Below are 27,990 nucleotides of genomic sequence, written 5' to 3'. Positions count from 1 at the left end.
TCAATACATGTATCAGTGTGTACATACTACATATCAGAAGAAAGTTCAGGGAAAGTACGAGTCAAGCTTAGGACATGTAACACTGTCACAAACATAATAGTATTAGGATAAAACATGTACCGTAATTCTTCAACCATTTCGCCTGATTGCAAGGTTTTTATTCAAACATACTCTGAAGGCATTATTCTGTGTTGGCGGATGAAACTATACTTTTCGTAAAGCCCTGAAACTCACCAATCCAACCAAAATTGTTTTACGTCCAAAATCAATTTGGAAATGTGCATAAATTGCACTGAAAGTTGCTTTTTCACTTGCCAAAAGGTTAAGGAATTAAGGTAAATACATGTATCTGGCTTAATAAGAAAGTGGATTCCAAACACTTCACCTACAAAGTCAGCTGAACCATAATTTGAAAATCCCTTTAGCCATAGTGCAGCACAAAAAAGCTTCAGTTGTTTCTTAGCCACGATATACAAACCTCTGTTTGGAGAGGAACTGTCTGGAGACCAGGATCTTCGATTAGGTTTAGTTTGAAATGACTGAAATTTCAAGAACAAAAAATTCCATCCTGTCATATAATTCAGCAAAATCAAAACGTGAAAAGTCATTTCCAACTATCAGTTCCATGTACATTTGTTAAAACTACTTGTTAGCGCCTCCCATTTCCTTTCCTTCCAGCCTCTTGCCACTTACTTTGTCTGCTCAACTAATAATTCTCAGCTTACGTCAATAAAACTATTTATGCTCTGTGCAGCATCTTTATTCACTTCAGGACTTCAACAAAATAGTATTTATGTAGCTCTCTGCAACTGTTGGTTGTACAGTAGAATGGGAGTGTGGGTTAACAATCCACATTACTGGCGACTGCTGCATGTTATCTGATGTGCCTTTAGTCAGGTTATTCATCCTTTCAAATACTTGCAACCCCCAAAATTAATAATTAAATCTAAAATACTTACAACAAATAAATCATTAAATACTTACAACAAACCAATAAATAAATAAATAAATCTTAAATACTTACAACAGCTGGTTTGACTTTGGTCTGTCTTCTTGGCCCCTTGTCAGTAACTTTTCCTTGATCTTCAAATGGAGAAATATCTGGTACAAATTATTTTCACACAGTATAGACCAGATTTAAACTTCCCAGTGGCATGCACTCTCCCACTTTTAGCAGACATGTAGTATTCAACTAGCTCTCATCAAGCTTTCATTTGACAAGGATGAATACAGTCATGTTGTGATCAGTGGATATGTTCACCATCGATATAGGACCAGAAGTCCTGATAAGCCCTTGGCTAGCCATTGGCTGGGTTACCACAAACATTTCAGAACGAAACACTTTTCAGGACTTCTTATCACCAAATCTAACAAGAATCGATGACTTCTACTGTATGAAGTGACAAAATCTGAAGGCCTATATTACACCATTAAATAATGTGGCTCAGATGTTTCACAATCTGACTGGAAGAATACAGTACGGAAATAAAACTGCATTGATAACCTTTGAAGATACACAGGTTAATGTCATATTGCATTTGTACAGTAGTGTAAGCAAACGTAGGGATATACAGAGCTACCTTAGCTTACCCCTCTGCCCCATTTACACTGACTACTGATTGCTAAACTAACCTTTCTGTACCTAATCATTAACCTCCGAGCAATGCTAACATATAAATTACACTGTACGCTCTCTAAAGTAACTCTATTTTAACCATGAACTTGTAAAGGTTACGATACACAATTATTATTATTACCAGAATGTTATAATTCAATATCCACCTAGAATTAAATTTCTGCCAAATTCAGGTGGTCCAAAAACATTTTAAAATGGCAGCAATATGGCATAAAGTTAACCTGACATCCATTCTAATGGGAACATGTAATCCTTTGTTGTGATCAATAAGCCAGATAGCTGTAGTGCAGCAAGACACATGAGTGAACTGGGTCCTACGCTGTACATGGGACAAACTTTTACTTTCTGTAGTAAAGAATTCTGTCTACAGCCTACAATTTCTTAGTTATTGACTTCAATCTATGCTTCATTCCGAGTAAACTTTCAGGTTTCAAAAAGATTAATTTAAAATGTGCACATTTTCTGAATTGTGTGTGATTGCTGTGGTTTACAATATTTTAACATGGACACCGCCACGTGGGTTTGTTGTCTGTCAATGAAGAAATCACAGTCATGCACACTTGAAACAGCTATGTCAAATATTGACCCTGATGGGGAGACAAACTCTTGACTCGGGGGCATTGGCCCTGATGGCGATATACTCAGCTGACTCAAGCCCAGTGGTCCTGATGGGGATATAGGCACCTGATTCAAGCCTATTGGCTCTGATGAGGACATAGGCACTTGACTCAAGCCTATTGGCTCTGATGGAGATATAGGAACTTGACTCAAGCCTATTGGCTCTGATGGAGATATAGGCACTTGACTCAAGCCTATTTGCTCTGATGGGGATATAGGCACTTGATTCAAGCCTATTAGCTCTGATGGAGATATAGGCACTTGACTCAAGCCTATTAGCTCTGATGGAGATATAGGCACTTGACTCAGGCCTATTAGCTCAATGGAGATATAGGCACTTGACTCAAGCCTTGTGGCTCTGATGGGGATATAGGCACTTGACTCAAGACTACTGGCTCTGATGGGGATATAGGCACTCGACTCAAGCCTATTGGCTCTGCTGGGGATATAGGTACTTGACTCAAGCCTTTTGGCCCTGATGGGGATATAGGCACTCGACTCAAGCCTATTGGCTCTGTTGGGGATATAGGCACTTGACTCAAGCCTTTTGGCTCTGATGGGGATATAGGCACTTGACTCAGGCCAATTAGCTCTGATGGAGATATAGGCACTTCACCCAACCCTATTAGCTCTGTTGGGGATATAGGCACTTGACTCAAGCCTTTTGGCTCTGATGGGGATATAGGCACTTGACTCAGGCCAATTATCTCTGATGTAGATATAGGCACTTGACTCAGGGCTATTATCAAGATGGAGATGTAGGCACTTGACTCAAGCCTTTTGGCTCTGATGGGGATATAGGCACTTGACTCAGGCCTACTGGCTCTGATGGGGATATAGGCACTTGACTCAAGCACCAATGACCCTGATGGCAGGCATCTGACAAGCCCATTGGCACATGGGCATAATTTTTCACGCACTTGGCTTGCTATATACCAGCCCTTTTACTCATTATGTCCGAGGCTACAGTGTGTTTACCTGTCTGCTGTCTGCGTCTGTCTACAGCCACCTCTGACTGTTCCTCTTGTTCACCTCGTGATTGTATCTCTCTCATCTCCCTCATGATCTCTTCCATGGTACGGTCTGTAACATCAACCACATGATCAACACATCAGCTGTGCAACAGGATGGACACAACATCGGTAAGGCCACAGAATCAATACAACATTAACCACATGATCAATACAACAGGTGTACAATAGGATGATGGTAACATCAGCAAGGCCACAGGATCAATACAACATCAGCAAGGCCACAGGATCAATACAATATCAACCACATGATCAACACATCAGCTGTGCAACAGGATGGATACAACATCGGTAAGGCCACAGAATCAATACAACAGGTGTAGATGTACAATAGGATGATGGTAGCATCAGCAAAGCCACAGGATCACTACAACATCAGCAAAGCCACAGGATCAATAAAACATCAGCAAAGCCACAAGATCAATAAAACACCAGCAAGGCCACAGGATCAATACACCACCAGCAAGGCCACAGGATCAATACACCACCAGCAAGGCCACAGGATCAATACACCACCAGCAAGGCCACAGGACCAATATAACATCAAGGCCACAGAATCAATAAATCAGCAAACGCCACAGGCTCAATACATCAGCAAAAGTCACAGGATCAATACATCAGTGAAGGCCACAGGATCAATACAACATCAGCAAGGTCACAAGATCAATACAACATCAGTGAGGCCACATGATCAACACATCAGCAAAGGCCACAGGAGCAATGCATCAGTAGCAAGACCACAGGATCAACACACCAGAAAAGGCCACAGGATGAATACACCAGCAAAGGCCACAGGATCAATACATCAGCAAAGGCCACAGGATCAATACATCAGCAAATGCCACAGGATCAATACATTAGCAAAGGCCACAGGATCAATACATCAGCAAAGACCACAGGATCAATACATCAGCAAAGACCACAGGATCAATACATCAGTAAAGACCACAGAATCAATACATCAGCAAAGGCCACAGGATCAATACAATATCAGCAGTACAACAGTTATCACTGATGCTCATTTGTTATATCTGATAACCAGGTGAAGGAAACGTGAAGTCACTGTCTGTCATATACACCTGATATTCCCAAAACATGGGGTGAAACATAGCTCATCGTTTCGATGTATTATGTTACAACAATGGAGTGATATCCCTTTGAAATGTCATGTTATACATCACGGCAGGGTTAATCTGACAATTTGACCATGGGGTTGTATTTACAGCATATAGCTAACAAAGTAAACCGGTTTACTGTATTTTACCTGAAGTTTGGAATGTAAAAATGTACTTTCAAAGGCAAACTGATATTTCTGAAGCTCATATTTTTTTCTGATACAAAATTAATTAAACTTTGCCAAAAAATAAAAAACCTATCAGACCCAATAGGGTAGGCGAATCATAACAATAAAGCAAAATATGTCCTTTGAAAAATGTCATACTTGAAGTGAAATACATGTACAGCCAACTTATCTTCTGAACTATGTCCACCAGGGGGTCTGGGTGTCAAAGATTTGAAAAATAATGATGCTTTATTATCATTTAAATGATATTTATTTAGACACGAACACTGCCACTTTAAAAGATACATCTGCAAGTAGCTCAAAAGTCAATTTGCTCGAGGATGTTATCATGACGTAATATGAAAGCCTGCAAATTCCCTATGCTGTTGCCCACTTTCTGAACACAAGTATCTCAGCAGTGTTGTCACACTAGCGAGGTACATTCATCCTCACCTTTAGGCTGATTAACTGAGTCGTCCTCATGTCTATGTCTGATGCTATCAGGCTCATCCAGGCCTGGCTGATGTCCAGTGTCATCTTGCCCTGTATCTCTCGTGCCCATATAGTCAGGTCTTATTTCATCAGGGCCAATATCACTGGGCACTCGACCAGAGTCATCTTGCCCCAGCCCAGTGCCAGTATCGTCTCCCTTGATAGTGGGTGAGAGATGCACCCCTCTGTAGGCCTCTTGTAACGCCAATATCTCCTGACTGGTGTTAGTACCCAGTAAACCTGGCGAAGGTAAAACACAATTTGACACTGCGAATGCGAATGCGCCTGGAAATCTGATGAACCAATCTGACTGGTTAAGATTATGAATGGCAGATGTTTAACACAGTGCACAATCCTACAATACCGCTCAAAAAGTGCATTTAGAACTTTCAAAAGAATTCAATGTGTTGCTGTAAATATCAACATTATTTCATGAAATAGCCAACCTTCTAACTCATGGTTTCACAATGCTTCATATTCTATTTTTTCACATGTTGTAGGCAAATGTTAATGCAAATTCAATCCACTTTAATCTTTTAATTATGGCTATAATTTTATGTTTGGTGGGTTTGCCAATGTAAGGGCTTCAGGTAAAATATGATTTTTTCATTCTAAGCAAAGAGAGATGCCTTTAAAATGAGTTCCAAACCACACAAGTGAAAAGGATGAAGAACTAGGGTAATATATTTCTGCAATCTTATCTTCATTAATACAGGGATGAGACAGACACTGGGATAAAAAAGAGGAAAGCATTTATCATACTCATCATTCTGACACATGTAGCAGTTCTGAATTAAATTCTCAACATTCTTCGAGGCATTTTTTGTATAACTTAAGAGGAATTCCTCCAAAAAGAGGACACATCTCATGCCTGCTAATAACGTCAGATAGGCAACTTTCTCTGTAAAAAATAGGATACACAATGTACAGTATAATGAACATTCTCTCTTCCCAAACTTTCACAAAGCTGTGCAACATCAACATTTTGGGCCAGGTTGTTCAAAAGTGCATTAGAAATTAAGCCCAGTATTAACATAAGACTGAACTAAACTCTCTTGGTTAATCTTACAAGGCCACTCCCAATGCTAAATACTGACCTGTGCCCACAGTTTTGAGGGTGTCTTGTAATGTGTGGGCGAGGCCTTCTGCGTCTGGCTTATCTCCCTTTCTACCTGGTGATGTTGATGTATTCAGCGTAGACTCCAGGGAATCCATCAGGGCCACTACACAAAACAAAGCTATCAATGTTTAACCAGTCAACTGAACAAAAACCTCATAGAGGCTAGTCTCTGATTTTTTGTACAAATTCATGTCTAGACACAATCAGAGCGGAGGAAATACAAATTCCATGTCCAAGACTGAGTTTGAACCCATACACCATGTGTCCTAAGGATTGAAAGGCATGCATCTTTAACCACTAGGCCACAGCCCGCTCCCATATACACTCAAGACCAGCTTCATCAACAATAAATTTCCCTCCAGACAGGGGCAATAAAACATTTACAAAATACATTTGCAGGCACTTGATCAAATGAAAAATTAAATGTAATTATGAATATTACTCTTGTGGTACTGGTCATTTTTTGCCTACTCTTACCATTAGACAGCATGCTGGGTTTCTTTGGTGCATTCTGAAACAAAGAGAAATAGCTTGTCTGGCAAACAGTTATGACATCCAATTACAAGGTAAAAAAATATGAAGACAAGCATTTCACCATTCAGACTAGTGGCTAAGATGTTTTGATTATCATCAAATTGGAATAATAAAGAAGGAAAAATAAACCCATAAATGTTGATGTGATGAACATGTCGCAATAATAATACGAGTAAATAAATGTTACATGGAGAAGTGCAGTGAAGAGAAAAAGTCAGGACTTTTTTTATGACTTTTCTTTCTCAATGACTATCTTCATGACTGGGACATTATCAGGCCCGTCAACCCTGATAGATATTGTATAAATGAAAAATTCAAGATTACAGCATTAAACCTCCAATAGATTAAACAAATAAATAAATAATGGGACTGAAAAGTTTTGATCTTGATACATAGAGGGGAGATTATACAAACCTCAGGCTGTGGTCCCTCAGTAGTCTCAACAGCCGGCTGATGGTTAACCTCTGGGGTATAGCCAAAACCACTGGCTGTTTGACTCAGCTCTCGGTTCAGTTTACCATAGTCCAGCGACTCACCATCGTTCTCAAGGTTCTTTCATGAGGGGAAAATGTGCATGAACTAAGTTTACAAGGACTTCATAAATAAATGAATGAATGAAAAATACAAAGGCACAAAACCATCAGCATTTTGGAAAAATGCCACAGTGAATCTGAAAAATGAATCTAATTGACTCCATTTGAATTTTAATTCAGGTATTCTTTAACAGATTTTTTTTCCCTATTTTCTTAATTTTTTTAATGTTTCTTGTTTCACGGGAAAAAGTCAAAAATGACTGAGTTCCCTGTTCCTTACCAATGCTTAATATATTCTTTCAGTAATGTAATTGATTTTCCCCAGTTACCAATTATTAAGTATTACATTTTGGCAAAGAAACATTTGATGCTCCATTGCAAACAGCTCACAAAACTAAACATTTATCTTACCTTGAAGAACATTTCCTTATCCCTTAATTCTTCCAGAGTGTCTGCCCCAGGTTTCAGCGAACTCAGGCGTTTACTGGCTACTACATCTTCTACAAAGATACAAGCAATCACAATCAAATACTGATTGCAATCAATGAGAAACAAAGAATGACAAATATATTCTTACAATCTAAACCATGTAACAAAAAAATGATGGAGCTAATGTCAAAAATCCCATCATTAAATCTTCCAAGACAAATGGTCTTACCCTTTTTCTGTGTCTCAACCATAACCCTTGGACTATGTTTTCTGCAACAACAAAATGTTAAATAAATCACTGTGAATTCTTAGCTACATATATCCACATTTTACAAACCTATAACCTGATGTTTTTTATGCAAACACAACTGTAAAAACTAGAAAGCATTGCCTATTACAGTAAATCAAATTAACAAGTATATGTCTGTACATGTAGAACTTTAACTTGATGAGGTCATTATAAGATTGCACAAATCCAAATAGATGTCACATACATCTATACCATTGATGAATGAAATAAAATTAGACTTACATATTACATGACAGCTAGAAAGACATGGATAATACATTAAATCGTACACATTCCTACAGATTCAAGACCGAGATTTAAGGCAATTACTATTATCTCACTTTTTTATTTATCAATAGTCTGTTAATAAGGAATAATTACGGGTAATAAGGACTAATGGCACCCAGTTAAACTCACCCAGCATTTGCCTTCTGTCCATCGGTTTCTTCTGATTTCTCTGAAACTATTTGTAAGTAACCAATATTGTATTTTACCATTCTCAAATGAATATAACTTCGTAATTATTTTATAATTTTGCTTCTTTACTTGAATTCTATTTAACACCGAACTCCAGATTTGACACGCATATGACAGCAGTCAGGTTTATGGGTAGAGGGAACCAGTGTGCCTGGCTTAAACATATGACAGCAGTCAGGTTTACGGGTGGGGGGGACCAGTGTGCCTGGCGTAAACATATGACAGTGGTCAGGTTTACGGGTGGGGGGAACCAGTGTGCCTGGCTTAAACATATGACAGCTGACAGGCTTATGGGTGGGGGGGAACCAGTGTGCCTGGCTTAAACATATGACAGCAGTCAGGTTTACGGGTGGGGGGAACCAGTGTGCCTGGCGTAAACATATGACAGCAGTCAGGTTTACGGGTGGGGGGAACCAGTGTGCCTGGCGTAAACATATGACAGCAGTCAGGTTTACGGGTGGGGGGAACCAGTGTGCCTGGCGTAAACATATGACAGCAGTCAGGTTTATGGGTAGAGGGAACCAGTGTGCCTGGCTTAAACATATGACAGCAGTCAGGTTTATGAGTGGGGGGGGGGGACCAGTGTGCCTGGCGTAAACATATGACAGCGGTCAGGTTTACGGGTGGGGGGAACCAGTGTGCCTGGCGTAAACATATGACAGCGGTCAGGTTTATGGGTGGGGGGGGGGAACCAGTGTGCCTGGCGTAAACATATGACAGCAGTCAGGTTTACGGGTGGGGGGGGGGGGGGAACCAGTGTGCCTGGCGTAAACATATGACAGTGGTCAGGTTTATGGGTGGGGGGGAACCAGTGTGCCTAGCGTAAACATATGACAGCGGTCAGGTTTATGGGTGGGGGGGGGAACCAGTGTGCCTGGCTTAAACATATGACAGCAGTCAGGTTTACGAGTGGGGGGAAACAGTGTGCCTGGCGTAAACATATGACAGTGGTCAGGTTTATGGGTGGGGGGGAACCAGTGTGCCTGGCGTAAACATATGACAGCGGTCAGGTTTATGGGTGGGTGGGGGGAACCAGTGTGCCTGGCTTAAACATATGACAGCAGTCAGGTTTACGGGTGGGGGGAACCAGTGTGCCTGGCGTAAACATATGACAGTGGTCAGGTTTATGGGTGGGGGGGAACCAGTGTGCCTAGCGTAAACATATGACAGCGGACAGGTTTATGGGTGGGGGGGAACCAGTGTGCCTGGCGTAAACATATGACAGCGGTCAGGTTTATGGGTGGAGGGAACCAGTGTGCCTGGTAAACCACTGGCATCTACAAAGTACTGCATCTGAAAAATATTAATAGCATCATCAAAACCACCCTAGGCTCCCATCAACAAAATTTTAGACGACAGAGCCAGGGATGGCCCAACAAGCATCTACAAGTAATAGACCTTTTTCTTACATTTTTGTGTAACACAAAGCTGTATGATAATTTTCTTATCCTTTCCATATATACAGCAGGTCTTGTCGTTTAAAATAAACAGGAGAGCAACCAATCTCTGAAGTTATGACAAAAATGACTCTTAAACTATACATAGTTAAAATTAGGAACTGTAGTCGGACATGTAAGTTAAAGTTTAACACAGCCATTCAATACAGTGTACTCAGTCTATTTATTTGGAGGAATTCAAGAAGGTTTATTTAAACGAATTTTATCTTTTGGCCTCGAGCAATGAAACTGTCTAAAAAATGACAGCTGACATGAAGTTATTGATCTGTACACATATCTCTCCGCATTTTGAAGAGATGACTGGATTATTGGCTGTGTGCCTCTGCTGTTATTGTTGCTGGTAGTGCAAGAAGAAGATTTTAACAGCTTTTCAAACCCTGTAGCATGACCTTTGGATTCAAAGTGATGCATAACAGTCCATTTGCTCATGAAATTAGTTCCAGAGACATATTTTTGGAAATCTTTTAGAGCCTGTCCTCGGTGTGTCGGGATTATTTTATGAGCATGACTCTCACAAAAGGCTTACACCGTATTTGAGTGACTATTCTCGATGCCCCACATTATCGGTTCTATAACCTATGACTCAATGTGTCTCCCATCGCAAAAAGGTGAACAACTGTGCACCCTGCCTGCGTTGTCTACCCACCATGCTACTGTGCTGCTTTCTACCACGCAGTCCATGCTTGATCGGTGGCCATGTTTGCCATGTTTAGAAACGACCATCTTGCAGCAGACGTGAGCGGCGGACAAGATTTGGTGAGTGGGAGACAATGCAATTGTCAACACACCAAATGACAACTGTGAACGATCACTTTGGAAATCTAAGAGCACTAAAATTTGTTCTGAACAAAGTATAGCTAAGGTGCATGATATGTGCGCTCTTCAAATTAGTAATGAGGTGCACTATGGAGCGCAAGCGCATTTACGCGCCTTAAATGGCAAGATCTGATACAGGTAGCCTGCAGTCATTAGATTACACAGTGTATATTTCCAAAAACTCTACCAGGTTCAACGCAACTGCTATTTGCAGATCCGCAAAAATGGCACTAAAATTTCACATTATTATTTTAAAGATTATATCGATTTTATTTTGTATTTTTCAAGTGAGTCAATACTGCAAAAATAAACTGAAAATGCACCTTTTCATTTTGTTTGATCTTAATGGTTCAGATGATTTTCCTGTTTTCCTAGGCTCTCCGATCACGTAAATATGTCTTTAAAAGGAACAATTGCTGCGACTGTCCACATTTCCCACAAATTTGATGACTTTTCAGTTTTATTTTTAACCACCATCCAACACTGAAAAAAAAAAGATTCATTCTGCCAGGAAAAAAAAATTCAAATTGGTGTCGCCTGATATAAAACCTTAAATATTAACAGTAACCAGTGTCCGAAAACTTACTGTCATCCAGGCTGTCTTTACTCATTGAACTCGCCTTGGATCCACGAATTTTCGCTGTTGACTAGAAACAAAGAAAAAACAGAGATAAAAGGAATCTGATACCCACAATTTTATCTGAAGACTTTAATAACGGCTTTCCATGTGTGAAACTCAGAAATCTGATCGGCCTACATGTATGTTAAATTGTAAGTAATTATAAGTATATGAACCTAAATAATAAATTTGAAATCCTCTGCCCAATTATTATTGGTATGAGTATGATTAACACTCTGTTCAGTCCATTGCCATGGAAACCATAAATAAATTGATCAAAACAGCCTCAGTTTAAACAGAAACCTAATTCCTCCCTAATCTTGCAGGTCTCATACACATCATTTAAATTGAAACTTGCCATTTTCTGTCAGTTGCCACAGAAACCAGAAATTTGATCGAAACAACCCCAGTTTAAGTGGGAATGTTGGTGTTGTTCACCTCAACTGATCTTTGACCTTCAATGTGATCACCTTGTTCATAATAACAGACAGACAGACAAACATGACGAGCATTCTTTTTCATCAACAGCTACAAGAAAATACCATTTATTTCAAAATGTTCTTGTCTACTTACAATTTTTGTCCTTGCTTTCTGTTTTTCAGCCGCCTTTTTCTTGATGGGATCAATCATGGACTGTGTGCGCCCTTCTGTTTGTCCATCCTCTGATTCATACACTGGAGTGCTATGCTTAGGTTCACTCTTCTTCTTTAGGAAACTTTTCCCAGAGCTCAGACCTGATTAATGAAACAGTTAATCACACATTCGACTTCCGGCATAGTTTCACAATCACAAAAAACATATTGTAAGTGATATCAACATCATTCCGCGTATATTTTACACCCAGAGGAATATTATGTTTATGTATGGCGCAAACCCTTATACTTCACCTTAACATGAAATGCTAACCCAGCTTACCCTCTCCAAATTTGCCATCATCCAGGCTCTCATCATCCTCTAACCACCAAGGTTTGCCTTCCCTTGGTTTAGAAGGCTGCAACAGCTTGGCTAAATGAGCTGAGTTTATAGAGTCCTCGGATGACAGGGACTGTAAAAGAAAATTAATTGCATTTTATTGTATCGGTATATAAGCAATTCTATAACTGCTGAGTGGAGACATACAGCAGTGCACACGCTTGGTACTGGTACATGAATAGTTAGCAGTTTAAGAATAAAGAAAAAAGTTCGTACTTTAGTTATGTGCATATTAACTTAACATCAGCAGTCTAAGGCAAATTTAGGTATTAGACCTGAAGCATCTGTTTCATCATTGTGGCCAACAGATATATCTCCATGAGACCAATATCCATTTTCACCTTCCAGATCTGCATTGTCATTCTACATCGGAAGTAAACACCATAGCCAAACATTAGTTTGCTCTGTAAGTATGGTCAAGAAATCACATTCAGAATTGTTTCCGATGGGAGAGAGCATTTGCCCAACAGGATATCGTAGTTTTTTATTTTTATTTCAATCCAATGTGATTATAAGACATAACATTCTTCAAAAATACCTAGTCATTTGAGAGTCAAATACCTGCACTGTCAGCCAAAACAGCGAACAACAGTGCAGGTATTTGACTCTCAAACTGTCATCACTGTGATTTTTAACACTTCTCTACAAACAAATCAAGTCTTATTTCAGTCATATCCATTTTATACTAGCAGTTACTGCATTAGGTGATATGGGTGTGTGATTGGGTGATTTGTATCTAGCTTTAGGTGATTTGGATTACATTTAGGTATTTTGAACGTTGTGATTTGACCTGCTTTTTCTAAGAATGGTCCTTTACCTCTTTCATAAAAGCATCGAACTGCGCATCGAAATCCTTGTCGGCATATTTCCGTGCCATCTTAATGACCATTCCTCTACAAACGGTGACGAGAAGGTGAGATAAACAATTATTCCACAGGATTGCTGTAGGTATCAATGTGACTGACGGCTATGTGGTCATCTACGGACATGTTCTCACGTGTCCCGTCCAAAGCTAAGAAAGGTGGCATTTGAGGCCGCTAACGCATCGCTGAGTTTTTGGACAATGATCTCTTGTCTTTTGGGATCGTGGTCAAAGAGGCAAGAACAAAGAAAAAGCCCTCCATAAAGATACTAAAAATTTCATCTTTTTCTAGAGGTGAACACCAGATCGATGATATTATGATAGTCGTACAAGTTGGTCAAAAACGTCAAACTTTCCGCCATTACTGTTGTCTAGCGTGTATTTCTGCCTTCTGCACAAAAGAGTTACTCTGGCGGTCCTCAGGTTACCTGTGTGGAGACAGGCAGGCCTACTCCAACAGCGCTTAGCCAGGGTAGGCCTATTTTACCAGCATTGCGGCAAGTTCTTTAGAAGCAAGGATGTAGCAGCCTAAAGGCGATTCCTTAAAAAAAAAAGGCAAAAAAAAAATATTATGGTGACAGCCTGACTAATTCGTAAAAAAAGCTCGAACTGCATTGTATAAATGTTATACCTTTAATAATGATAAATTCAATATTTTGGCATTGGTGGAGGAAGGGTAGTGGGCATAGGCTTCCCTGTATTTAATGTTAGTATTACGCGTTCTAGAGTAGGCTTATATGAACAATGTAACTCTTCATAAAATGCTTAGAACATGTTATAATTTAACACTATCTTACTTTATATTCACGCTTTTAAATGTTGAATTCCGCAATAGGCCCTATGTAGATGTTTAAAACCTTGCTTTCCAGCATTATTTTACAATTTGCAAACAATCATTACGCAGTTCAACATTGCAACGTGCATGTTGCACTTAGTCCTACATTTGATACCATCTAACATGTATCATTTGAACACTTAGAAAATTTATTTATCTATTTGATTGGTGTTTTACGCCTTACTCAAGAATATTTCACTGATACAACCGTGGCCTGCATTATGGTGGGAGGAAACTGGACAGAGCCCGGGGAAAACCCATGACCATCCACAAGTTGTCGACAGACCTTCCCACGTCCGACCGGAGGGGAAACCACCATGATTTGCACCGAAAAAAAAAATGTTGAATTCTTAATACAGGCAGTTGTGTTTTAAGATTGTGAATATAGATACGCATATGTGTGGACCTACATGGTAGGACCTAAACATGTATAACATTATATCTTTGACGTAAACACTGTTGGAAATGTCTGGGTTTTCAACTGATTATAAAATCCCGCCACTGGATGAGCTTATACAACTGTAATCTTTATCTAATTATATAATACAGGGATACAGTCATGTCGTACCCATACACACCCCTATGCGTGTCTCGGGATAACCTTATAACTAAGGCCAAATGAAAAGCTTTCTGTGGTTTACACATAGATAGAGTTACAGATAATTTCTCTAATTGTTACATGTCTCTCCTTTGTAATTTTCAGCCAACAAACTGGGATTAAAATAGACGTCTGTCTTAATCCCAGCTACAAACAAGTGTTATAAATGAAAGAATGTATATGTTCGCATATTTCAGTCTAAAGACTATATGCATCCTGAACTAAGGAAAGGTTTCTGTGAACGATAGATCATGACAGCCTCTGCCTATAAATATATTTTCAAACATTCAGCAGTTCTGTTTATAACCATGTGACAACAGTTTCGGGACGTCATGCAGGGATTGTCCCCAGTCTGAGCGTCCATACGCAAGGTAGACACATCTGGTATTAGTCTTACGAATTTTCATTTTCACCCTCACTTAGTCATTCACCTGGACCCGATTTAAACAACCTTTGTGGTATTTTGATGAAAAAAAATCAATACAAGAAATGCATGCAAGGGTAAGAAAAACAACGTTCATATTTATACACAGTTTCTTTGTTGTAGGCCTAGGCCTTTTTTAGCTGCACGTATACGTGTATATTATGAATTCCACCGTGACGGAATCACCATGCACTCGAGCGCGGTTTTTCTACCTTAGCTTCTGTTGGATCAGCTCTAAACATCCATGGTTTTACAAGGGGGTAATTGTTAGGGCTTTTCAACAAAATATGGCAACCCTTGTGTTTTTCCTTGATGACGAGTATTGCATAGGGCCTACTCCGAAATTCCCGTGACGGAGTCACAGGAAAGGGACATGGTTCCTGAACCGTTGTCATGTTTTGGTAATAGTTTGCGAATTTAGGATCCAATTTTATAGAACCCATGATTATAGTTGATTGTCGACGACTCCAGATGATAAAACTGAAATTTGCAGTGAAAGTTAATAGATATTTAAGCCATGTTCAGGAACAGAAATGCGTGACGAAATCACAAAATTTCTGTGACGGAATCACGAGAGCATTTTTTTCTCCAGAATTTTATGCATAAAAGATCACCAAAATTCCTTAAAACCTTAAGATGATATAATGTATTTTCAGTCTAAAATCTATTACGGCCTGACTGTATGTGTGATATTTATTTTATTGGTCGTTGTAAGACGCTTGGAGGGGAAGGTGGGGAGAGGGCGGGAATTGATATGCACTGGTGGTTTTCCGGCCCAAGGGGCCGACGCGCACCAACAAGACGTTTGGAGCTGTAGTTCTACTTGTTATATATTAAAGGGCAGATACCTCTTTTTGAGTATTCTGTGCATTTCATATAAATATGTTCTTTCGAGTACTGTATTCGCCAAAAATACATCTATGAGAACAATTTTTACAGTTTTGGCTTGGGCCGTCCATGGGGGTTAACGCTGGAAAAAGAGTGTCTGTTACGATCGAGCAGCGCATAGATTCAGTGTTATTTTTTAATGACATCTAAATTTCCAGGAATGGGACTTTAAATTACTTCACAATTTTGCACGCGCTTGTAAAAGCAAGTCAAGAAGACAACAAAATCTCGCTGATATCAGGCTTAATTTTAATTAAACCCGTCTGAAATATTTATGTTTGTTTTGAGCTTTCGGCGGCTTTTTCCACTCGACTGTAATAAATTTGATAATGCAGGATCATGCGTAAGTAACAAGCCTTGCGCTATTCATTAATTACATGTAGTTATGTATTTAATAATCTTCATGTTAAAATTACACGTACGTTTATAAAGTTTCTTAGACATACTATATAGATAGAAGTACAGTGTAGAGAGTTACACCAAAACCGCAGTGGTAAGTAACTGGAAAAGGATGACGCATATATTTCTCTTACATTTTTACGTCAGCAGTTCCTGTAAATAATTAACTAAGCCCTTGAACCACATTTCGGTTTGAACGCACACGAGCAAATACACCTTTGCTTACAGCTCATTATTTATTGTGTCCTTGACAAATCTGTATTCTAAATGACATTCGGACATACGCACCCTATTGTCAGCCCAAGATGTTCTCTAGAAATTGCATCCGACCAGAAGCAAAGAACAATGATGTAGGTGAGTTCTCCCCTTCAGCAGAAGTGTATAACCATTCAAAGATACGCGCGGTTAGGCGCAGTTGACTTCGGGCCATACGAACTGTGGTCAACCTTACCTGGCTAAGGGGTTGTTCAACAGTTACTTACTGAAAGCGAGAACTAATAAAGATGCCTAAAAATGCGTTGTTTTTCGACACATGTAGTGCCGTTTTTGGACAGTTTTACGGACTTTTTGTTTTTTAGATTAACACTGCGTTGAATTGAAATTGGATACATATCTTCACCATGATAGTTAAGGTTCTAAGGTCGGCTTTTTTCATTTGTAAGAAAATGATAGCGGTTTTATTTTGTTCTGGCCAGTTATTCGGCTTCTTTTTCAAAACATTTTGGTTATTCTGAACTGAAACTGAGTACATGACTATAAATTACAGAGCATATAAAGACGTCCAAGCAGATATTCGTATACCAGCCGTCAACTAAAACCGACGTTCAGGGTCATTAATAGCAAGAACAATTTCCAAAACAACGTCCATTATTAGCCCACAAAGAATTTAGAAAGTACATATTTAAGTAAGAAATTAGGAATGTTCTAAGCGAGTGAATTAAACCAGTATCCACATCGTACGACATGCTAATTTATAACTTGTCAATAATCAATATATGTATCTTATGATAATCTGTACATCATCTATAATCAGTATCTCAAAATATGTACTCAGTGCATGACCATTGAACTCTAACAATTAACAGCCTTTCAAATACATGGCTGTTGAAACAACAACTTAGAGAATTTGTCTTACACTGTGCTCAGATAAATATGTAAAGGAAATAAAACTTTAAGGTCAGGTAAAAAAAAAATCGGCCACTATGCTCCAATTATGTATGTCATTGTATTGTATTGTATTAATTCACCATAAGTACATTTACAGTAAACATGTTGTAAAGGAAATAAAAGTTCAACCTGAGGTAAAAAAACAAAAAAAAAAAACAAAAAAAAAACAAAAAAAACAAGAGACAGATTAGTACACGTACACGTCAACAATTCTCGCGTTCGCCAATAACGACAATGATAAAGAATCGTGTTTTTATCTAGGTTAAAATGTTATGCAGAATATCACCAGATACGGCTCTGTGCTCAATGCATTGACTCCAGGCTGAGGGGGCATAGTTTATAGTTTTAGTAAACTATGTATTATACATTTATAGTAAAATCTCTTTGTTCTTTGTGTCAGGTCATCACGATTAGGTTTGAAGGTTTTATAGGGTCATTACTAGGCCATGTAATTACTTCATTACAATGAAGCATTGTAGAGTCACTGTAAGGCCATCACGATTGTGTGTGAAGCATTGTAGAGTCACTAGGCAATCACGATTACATGTGAAGGTTTTATAGAGTTACGGTAATGTAATCACGTCAGTGTGTGAATGCACTGTAGAGTCACTGTAAGGCCAGGGCGACTGTGTGTGAAGATATTAGAGCTACTGCATGTAAGACCATTAAGTTTGTTCATGAAGGTATTAAAAGCCCTATCCGGTTTTTTCCTACTATAGTGCAAATCTTTCTGAAATAAATTATCCCTATTGAAATAAATGTTTTAATAAGCGTTGCACGTGGAAGACTTACTGAAATAAATATTATTCAGATCAATTTAGAGTTGCGGGCTCGTGCTACAATTTAGACACAGTTAAGGCCATTTTGTCCAAACAGTTTTTTGTGAACGGTTCATCATAATGGAATGGAACTTCATAATGACTTTGCAGTAACAAGTCACAGACCAAGTTTTAGTTTCCGGCTCTTACGTCCAATTTGGACAAGATTATAAATGTGTTTTGTTTTTTTCAAAACAGTTCATGGTATTGCTTTGAGTTACGGTAAGCGTTTTCAGCTTTTTGTATGAAAATATTACAAAGTACTCCTTCCAACATCCGTAAGCACATCCTCAATTTACATTATGTGCTAGATGATCTTCGTTAGAGTAAGAAAACCCTGGATTGATCAGGTGATAAATGCAAATATCTTTTTAGAAATGTGTAACTGAAGGTCATTAAATAGTGGTAACTGAAACAGTTACGTTAACTGCCACTCCGGGACGGCATGTTAATGAAGCTAGATGTAACTAAATAAGCTAAGATTGTAATACAAAAATCGACGAATGTGTGGCTTGCTCTCTCGGGGGTATTACAATAAAAAGGTAATCAGTGGTCCTTTTTATGTGTATTTATATGAGTGTGTTTACGCTGTTATCAAGAATATTTCAGCCATACGATGGCGACAAGCATTATGGTGGGAGGAAACTGGACATAGCTCAGAACAAACCCACGACCATTCGCAGGTTGCTGACACATCTTGCCAGGTACTGCCGGAGAGTAAGACTTGAACTCACAGCAACCGCATTCGTGAGAGGCTTCTGGGTCATTGGCACGCTAACTACTTCGGCCACGAAGGCCCTGGTCCTTTTTCAACTAAATCACATATATACTCTATATATATACACAGCTTATATATACTCAAAAAAATATAAACACACGAAGCAATTTTATATTGTTTTTCCAAGTACTAAATAACGTGTTAGCTCAACAATTAGGGTAAGCATTCGTTATCAATTCTGGCTTCAATTCACAGCATTCAGTATGGAGTGGGTCCACCGTTAGTATCATGAAGGGCGTGAACTGTGATGACCGACCACTCTGTTTTGACGCTGTCATAGCTACATGATTATTGCCTTAGAGTGTGAAAATGGTGAAAATTAAACCCACAATTAATAGTGAATACATACCCTTATCGTTATTCAGTTAACACGTTATTTAAAACTGAGAGAAAACGATATCAAATTACTTCGTGTATTTATATTTTTGTTGAGTATATATAACTGCGTTTATACGGTTGTTGGATTGTGTGCATTTTACATACAGCTGAAATGTTACTGGAAAACAGTTTTACTATTTACACGAATTTAGTTATTAATAATAAATTAATAATAATAAATCATTGAAGCATGCCTGTTTTTCACGTTATCTTTTCGATACTTTCCGGTGATGGTAATGTGGTTAAACGATGCGAAACAAATATTCACCAATGGCGCCTTGACTGTTAACACACTTCGTTGAATTCAATGTCAGTCACTGGGTATTTAAAAGAAGCAGAAGTGGTAACAAACCATTAGCGGGATTTCAGTCGACATCAGACCTTGCCAGGTGAGTCATTGAAAGGCTATCTATGTATTCTATTTTTAAGCCGTTCCTGAAAATTCTTTACCAAAAAGAAAAAAGGAAGCTGATACGATCAGACAAAGGGAGACTGGCTCTGAAATCGTCTTGAAGCCATGGCTTAATATTCGTCAGGGATCACATTCTTATCCTTTATATTGTTGATTATACACACATCAGTATATGCTGTGTCGTAAATACTTTTCTCTTACCTGTTATAGTTTTGAAGCCATGACGATGAGATTCTCTACAGTTCTGATTCTCTGCCTGCTGTGTGTGTTTATTCTGTCCACGGAAGGCAAGAAATGTAAGTACATGATTAAATAAATAAAACAAAATTGATTTTGTTATGTTGACTACACTGACCCACTATGTATAAACGTGCACAGTCAATCAAATTTTATCTGACAGTAAAATAAGACATGGTTTCGTCAAAGTGACCAATTAACTTCACTATAACATGAAGTTTGTGTCATGAGAGCGCATGATAGCGCTGAAATCAATGTAGACATATGTATGTATACCAATTCTAAAGTGATAACAGATAATGCATCAACAGATGGGAGGTTTAGAAAACAGTGCAGCGAATGAAAGTAGCGGGCAAGGATTAACCGTCTAAAAATATCTTATATATTTATTTGTTTGGTACTCAAGAATATTTCACTTATTCGACGGCGGTCAGCATTATGGTGGCAGGAAACTGGACAGTGTCCGGAGGAATCCCACGACCATCCGCAACTAAAAATATCTAAGCATATATTATTATTGTTGACATCAGTTACATCACAGTGAAACAAAAACGTCTGCATGTCGCTGTTTAATAAGGCCTCGTCCGCGTTGTCTTAAAGAAAAAAAATACCTTCAAGATCAAAATGGATTTTTTGTTATTAGAATTTTACGACAAGAAGTAATTTACAATATGGCGCTGTCTTGTATTTATTTGCAGCTAAATGTGGCGGAAAAAAGTACAACAAATGGCTCAAGATGTGTTGTAAAGGCAACATAGAACCCAAACGTATCAAGGGTGCATGTTGTGGCAAAAAGAGTTATAGCAAGTTAACGAAGATGTGTTGTGGCGGATCAGTCCAGTCCAAGATAAAGGTCCAGCCAGCTTGTTGCGGCCAAAAGAGTTATAGCAAGTTAACGAAGATGTGTTGTGGCGGATCAGTCCAGTCCAAAATAAAGGTCCAGCCAGCTTGTTGCGGCCAAAAGAGTTATAGCAAGTTAACTAAGATGTGTTGTGGCGGATCAGTCCAGTCCAAAATAAAGGTCCAGCCAGCTTGTTGCGGCAAAAAGAGTTATAGCAAGTTAACTAAGATGTGTTGTGGCGGATCAGTCCAGTCCAAAATAAAGATCAAGCCAGCTTGTTGCGGCAAAAAGAGTTATAGCAAGTTAACTAAGATGTGTTGTGGCGGATCAGTCCAGTCCAAAATAAAGATCAAGCCAGCTTGTTGCGGCAAGAAGAGTTATAGCAAGTTAACACACAAATGTGTCTCCGGTAAGGTAGTGAAGAAGTAAAATTATGTATTCTCGAAGTGTGCATAACACGGTCGAAGAAAAGCAGCTCACATCTGAATTTCAACACTGATTAATAGACCTAGTGTATGTTTTGCCATAGAGTTGGTCTGAAAGAATCCTTATAAATGTTTATTATAAAACCTTGGCCTGAGTAAAAATTCCAAAGGGGTCGAATTTTATTGGTTATGCATTACCATGCAGCAATTGTGTTTATTTGAAAAATTAAAAAAGATATATGTAAAGCTTAAAATTCAGTTTTTCATAACTAATTCGACTTTTGGAGAATGGTTCTGAATAATTTTAACGCCGTGCTCAAGAATTTTTCACTTAAATGACTTTGGTAAGATTTATCGGTGAAGGAGAGAGGAGTGCCCATAGCCTCAGCTTTACCAGGTGCCTAAATGTCGCAACGGAAACAGCCAGATTTGAATTCGAACACGCGGTCTCATTTGTCAGTATCCCGATGGCCTCAGCGGGTTAATACTTTAAACATTTCATCGAGCAACTCGCTAAAAACAGACAAAGACAGTTTAAATGCGCCCTGTACTTTTGTGGGGGACCGCTTCGGTGGCCTGGTGGTTAGAGCGTCCGCCTTGAGGGAGACCTGGGATCAAAGTCGGGTTGGTTCATACTAAAGACTCTAAAAATGGTACTTGTTTCTGCTTCGGTAGTCCTTCAGGACTGAGAGGCGTGAGCGAGGAAACATGACATGTTGGCCCAGTGTTAGTACAACATGACTGGGTGTCATGTCTGATGTCCTCGGCATGATACTTCAGTGGTGTCACAAACTTGCCCACCCACAAAAAGACAAAGTATATGTACATTAAGTTCCGCGTTATATATCATACATACTTTTGTGGTTTCCAGAGCTAAACGAAAAGTTATTTCCTTTCCCCCCCAAGTCTGTGAAATATTAATGGTCTGAGTGGAGGAGGATACTATAGGGTTTGTACTTATGCCAGTGAACAAAACGGTATACTCTGTTTATATACGCTTCCTTGCGGCACAGCACAGCATGCCCTTTGATGTGTTCCACGTTACCAGATACTACACACTAAATAATGGTAAACCATACAGGACAAACCTACTCTGTATTGACAACCTCCACTGGTTTACTCGATGAAAGCTTTCCTTGGCCGGGTATGGGTTGAAGACTTGTCAGGTATCTGGCGAAGGGTGGTGGCATCTTGGTTCCCTTGACCGTCCACCCACCACCCAGCAAATACAACAGTCTTCCTATTTGATTGAAACATTACGATCAAATAAACTAGATAAGATACTCTATCCTGTAAATTGAGGTACAATTATTCAAACACAAGTAGTTTCAACGATTTTTTTTTCATTTTTTTTTTCATGTGGCTTTCTTCGTTTTTCTGCCTTTTTTTTTTTTGGTGTGCGCAATTTTGTAGGACGGGCTTTGGAGTTTACCGCTAGCCGTGTTTATGTGGGACATTGGTGGAAACTCATTATTCTCATTGACAAAACTGGGTACACAGTGAAGCTCTCCCCTCGGGGATTTAAGTTTCCTGGTCATACATAACTTCATGAAAACAATCCGGTGTTTTGGCTTATTCACGTTGTTATTGGGCTAATGATCCTATACACAGGCCTGTTTATGTTATGTACCTATTCCTCGCCCCGATCGGGCTTTGAGATCGAACTAACGATACACCCACGGGCTGAATCGATTACTTGAAATATTGATGGTCGTGGGTGTCCCGCGGGCTCTTTCAAGTTTCCTGTTACCATAATGCTAGCCGTCGTATAAGTGAAATATTTTTGATCACGGGGTAAAACTCCAAGCTCACATAAGATGAGTGACATCTAATCACATGAATAGATTATACACACGTCTACAACCCGAAATGTGTTCACATATTAACGTATCATATGCAATAACATAAAGGATATGCAGCATGGACAGTAAAACCAGAACAGCGACGACAGTGCGATAGCTGGCAAATGATCACACGCAACCTGTGAAATCCGACCTCTTCTCCATTTACATCAGTTAGGGCTAGCAACTTACATGCGAATTCAGTGGAATTAGGTTAACATGCAGTGAAACAATTTATTAGACAGCACCTGTATATAGAATTACTCAAAGTGTTCGTTGCATTATACATGAAAACAATGCAAATGGACAGATCTCCGGGATACCTAATAGAGAAGCAGAACACTCGAGTATCCATGCAGGAATACAGAAGAAGAAAACTACAGCATGGAGAGTGGCAATGCTAATGTTATATCTGACAAATGTAACAAGCAAAACTGACGTGCGTAATGGCTAACTATTTGTCAACAAATAACAATAACATTCCAGTACAAAAAAGTAATAACAAATATAAAATTCAACCTTTATCAGATGACTGGCTTGTGAGCCTGACCTGTGATTAACGGCAGATGACAGTAGATCAGCGTGCGATGACCTCCCGAAGAGGAAGTCCTGTAAAGAAGTGTGCCTTCCAGCAGACAACTGTTGTCAGCGTGCGAGGACCTCCTGATCTAGACGACTGCAGAACAGCGTGTCTTGACAAGCGGTAGATGACTGTATATCAGCGTGCCATGAAAAGCGGTAGACGACTGTAGATTAGCATGTCATGACAAGCAGTAGACGACTATAGATCAGAATGCCATGAGAAGCGATAGACGACTGCAGATCAGCATGCCATGACAAGCGGTAGACGACTGTAGATCAGCATTACTTGACAAGCGGTAAACGACTGTAGGTCAGCCATGACAAGCGGTAGACGACTGTAGGTCAGCCATGACAAGCGGTAGACGACTGTAGATCATCCATGACAAGCGGTGGACGACTGTAGATCAGCCATGACAAGCGGTAGAGGACTGTAGTTCAGCCATGACAAGCGGTGGACGACTGTAAATTAATCTGTTATGATAAGCAGTGCACGACTAACAAACATCAAACGACCGTAAATCAGCGTGCCATGACCTCCAGTAGATGGTTCCAGAATATCCGTTCGTCACCGATGTCATTACCTGGCCTCACCAGGAATGTAATATGCTTCCAAAGATTCACTAACGATCGTGGCATTCCGATACAGGCATTTAGCCGTTTCTAGTCATGCGCATGCCCGTCATTTGAATTTCAATTTTCGAATTCCCACCAATCACTTTTCAGGAACGACTTGTTGATGACTAGGATAACTTTGCGACTGTTGTTCACGGCGTCTATGATGTTTTGTTGACTACTCACACCCACAGGAAAGTCTCGATCATGAAGACAAATGGAGTATATGTTCTCATCTTCCAAAATATTCTCATCTCACCTTTCCAATTGCCTCAAAACAATAGCTCATTGGCAGTTGAAAGCATCGTATCGGTATTGTTCGTTTGTGTCGTCTTCAATTGCAGGTCTTCTTCTGCATTTTTTTAGAACCCAGTATTTGTTATTCCATCTGTACCGATAGCCAAAGATTCCTAAGACAATTTTAACAGTGATCATATCGGATCAAACTATGGTAAACGTCAACCAAAAGTTGCTGTCACAGTTTACATTCATGCTCTTAAGCTTTGATTTGAGGCTACGTACATCGAAGGTAGTTCATTTTTCTTCAACATTAGCAGAGCCGTTTAAAATCCAGCGCATAAAACTAAGTGTGTAACATATACAGAGGAGAGGGATACGGTTAAGGAAACTGGACTTGAGTTGGATGAAAAGTCACCACTCAACCAGTCCATTTCTGCTCGTGACAGGACGAAATCACATTGGATAATAAATCCAAGAATGTCAGCGAGTCAAAATTATAAATGGACTCTGGGATGTGGACCAGCTTATTGTTTGACAGTATCAAGTTTTTTAAAACTCTCAGTGGTTTGAAAATGTGTTTGTTGAGTGTTGTAAACTGGAGAGATGGAGGGTTGTTAGATGTTTCAGACTTCTGAAGACGCCTGTATTCATATCGTAGAGGAAGTCTAAATCCAGCTTACAGATTCTAGCCACTAAAACCTCGACTAAAGTAAAATGCATTAAAACACTTGGAGACAACACAGCGTAGTTCCAGTAGGATGTGTTCAGCACTGTCTTCAGACCGGATACGACAAAGAAACAGCCAAAAACTCCATCAGTTGACAGATCAAGACTTTCAGTTTAATATTTGGAATATTTGTTAAGAAAACTTGCATTTACAACTTGTAATGCAGCTGGTACTGGCACATTTATGTTATATTCAGAAATTTTTGACGGACCTAAATCGGACGTGTCGTCTCGCACATTCAGTGAATATTTTCGACCAGGGATAATATAAGCTGAGATGAAGGTATTGCCACTCAAGTCTAGGTACCACACACAAATAGTTTCAAGGCGAGCCGTGGAATTGGAGGTAAGAATCAAGTTTTGATCAAGTTTCCGTTTGCTGGGATTTGAACATGTGTTTCCTCCCACCATAACGCTGGCCGCCGTCGTATATTCTTGAGTACGGCGTAAAACACCAATCAAATAAATAAATAAAATCTTTGGGAATACTGTCTGTCAAATTTAAGACATTTAGCTTCTTTGTGGGATGGAATACTGTTGGTAGGATTCGTACGTTAGCACAAACTAATTGTTGCCCAGGTTTAGGAATCGAAGCTGTGATAATCCTTATAACGCCGAGGCTTCCAACCTTACAAGTTGGTTGGTAATCCAAATCCAGAGAGATTAGCCGTATAAAGTCATCAAGTGTGTACACGACGGGCTGACCGGGGTGGGTACGGACGGCGCGGAACATTTCCGTTCTCCAACCCGGGAGGTACGATTTTTCGAGTATCCTTTTTACTTTTTTAATTTATACGCACGAGATCGCCAGCGCGGTAACGGTACAACGGTTACCGTGTTTGGATGTGGGCGGACCATACATGGCTTGGTGCACTTCTTTCTGATTTTGCGTGGTGACTTCGATGGGGGCCCGCCGTATACCCCGGTGATACACTCGATTGTAGCCGCGGACCAGCGACGGCAAGGCGTCCAGGTACCACCGAGTGTTGTGAGCGGTGAAATACTTGTGTTTGCGCTCCCATGTCTACCAGGTCCGCCTGCCACTGACTGTATATACTCCTAACCACGACTCGGTTACGAGGGCAGCGCCGTCGAGCGGGACGGTTCGGTGTGTACTGTCCTGTTGGGCCAGCCAAGCCGACACGCTGGCCAGACACCTTAAGTCCTTGTTTCCGGACTGCCTTGAGCAAGGGCTGGATGCCGCTGTAAGCCGCTGGGTTGTCGGGTACAATAAACACAGATCCCCATTACAACTTCCGTTTTGCGGTAGGGACGAATGTAATTCTGTGTATTTTAGGGTGTAAAGTCTTTTTTTGCTGCTAGCCTGCCATGTTTGGTGTACAGGTGCATGCTTGGTATCAAAATGATGGAAACTGTCTAAGCTTTAAGCAGATATGAGTTTTAATGATGAAAGTTTGAGATTCTGGGCGAGAGGACACAAGGAGACAGGTGGTGATGAGGCTGCGAGTGACGTCCCCTTGGCGCTGCTAGGCACCCCTCCCAGCTGCCGGCACAGAAGGGTCCAGATTTTGACGTTCAACCTATGTGGAGGTTTTTATGGCTTCTTTCTCACAGGCTGGGCCAGGTATGCACCAAAGCTTATTGGCCACGTAATGTTTGGGGCTGAGCTACAGCGCTGAACGTTAACATTGTCGTTCATGGAAAACTAATAGGGGTCTGTGGCCACAATGCATGGAGGGGTGGCATCGACAGGGTCGCGGTCACTGACTCCAGCGTGCTCCGCTTCAACCTGGGCGTGGTGCGCAGGTTATTCGGGCTGGAAAGACACAAAGTTTAAAAACACACCGTCACTGTAGTGCCGTACACCGACCGAGCACTACAGAAATCATTCAAATCACTTACCGTGGACTACCCATAGCTAAAAAACACACGCGGTGTTGGTGTGAAATAACCAACGAAAAGACCGAGGATTCAACGTGACATTTTTGTTTTTTATTGCATGTGAACTCCAACAGTGAAATAAGAAATTAAGCACAGTTATAGAACACTAGCAGCAGCAGATAAAACCCCGTGTCAAGTCCGTTATTGGTGTGTGTTTTACGCTGGGGAACATGCCCGGTCACTGTGAGAAATGTCTCGTGGTGGTGAATAAATCTCAGGAAGTCTTGGCAATGGTCTGTGTTGAGAACTCGCACCCTGGTAACATCCTTGTAAACACATGGGTAGAATGATCACCGTATGCCATGGCAAGGGGGTAATGGTGGTATCACGAAGGTGGAGAGGGTAGGGAAAAAGCACTTACTCATCTCAAGATGCTCCACGTACATCCGGGCGAAGTGAGGGTTGGCCTTCTTGATAGGTGTTTCGTGCAAAACTGAAGGAGTTTACCCTTCTCTTCCTTCCTCGTCTGCCAAGGTAGTAGTGCCTTGCGGGCCTGGCACATGAAATTGACGAGCACGGCTCCCTCTTTCAGGTAACGAGTACATAGAATGCATCACCTAGGAAATCTGTACGATTATTAGATATTCGTTTCGTGTAGGTCTGGCCCCCAGGATAACGACGTGATCTTAGACTATATTTTAATCATTAAATTTCGTATATTCCTTACCGTTATTCTTGCTGAAATTTGTTGTTGAATAACTTATATAGAATCAACCAATA

General features: G+C 40.0%; 1 protein-coding gene across 2 annotated transcripts in view; it reads right to left on the bottom strand.

Moving 5' to 3' along the window:
* LOC135472281 (centrosomal protein of 162 kDa-like) overlaps positions 1-13,528 on the bottom strand; it is a 31,503-nt gene extending 17,975 nt beyond the window's left edge. The window contains exons 1-14 of one of the 2 annotated variants that reach the window (XM_064751719.1): positions 13,123-13,528; positions 12,249-12,378; positions 11,907-12,067; positions 11,301-11,361; positions 8,382-8,427; positions 7,905-7,945; positions 7,658-7,746; positions 7,128-7,265; positions 6,657-6,690; positions 6,157-6,282; positions 5,021-5,299; positions 3,233-3,337; positions 1,025-1,101; positions 479-539 (exon numbers count right to left, since the gene is read on the bottom strand). In XM_064751719.1, coding sequence (XP_064607789.1) covers positions 479-539; positions 1,025-1,101; positions 3,233-3,337; positions 5,021-5,299; positions 6,157-6,282; positions 6,657-6,690; positions 7,128-7,265; positions 7,658-7,746; positions 7,905-7,945; positions 8,382-8,427; positions 11,301-11,361; positions 11,907-12,067; positions 12,249-12,378; positions 13,123-13,194 — 1,420 coding nt within the window. In that variant the 5' untranslated portion in view covers positions 13,195-13,528. The remainder of the gene's footprint in view (positions 1-478; positions 540-1,024; positions 1,102-3,232; positions 3,338-5,020; positions 5,300-6,156; positions 6,283-6,656; positions 6,691-7,127; positions 7,266-7,657; positions 7,747-7,904; positions 7,946-8,381; positions 8,428-11,300; positions 11,362-11,906; positions 12,068-12,248; positions 12,379-13,122) is intronic. The other variant, XM_064751728.1, reaches the window with a different exon arrangement.
* Between the last annotated feature and the right edge of the window lie 14,462 nt (positions 13,529-27,990).

This window comes from Liolophura sinensis, chromosome 1, assembly GCF_032854445.1.
Source record: "Liolophura sinensis isolate JHLJ2023 chromosome 1, CUHK_Ljap_v2, whole genome shotgun sequence".
NCBI lineage: Eukaryota > Metazoa > Mollusca > Polyplacophora > Chitonida > Chitonidae > Liolophura > Liolophura sinensis.
Note: the sequence above shows the minus strand (reverse complement) of the source record. Positions and strands in the feature narration are given on the sequence as shown.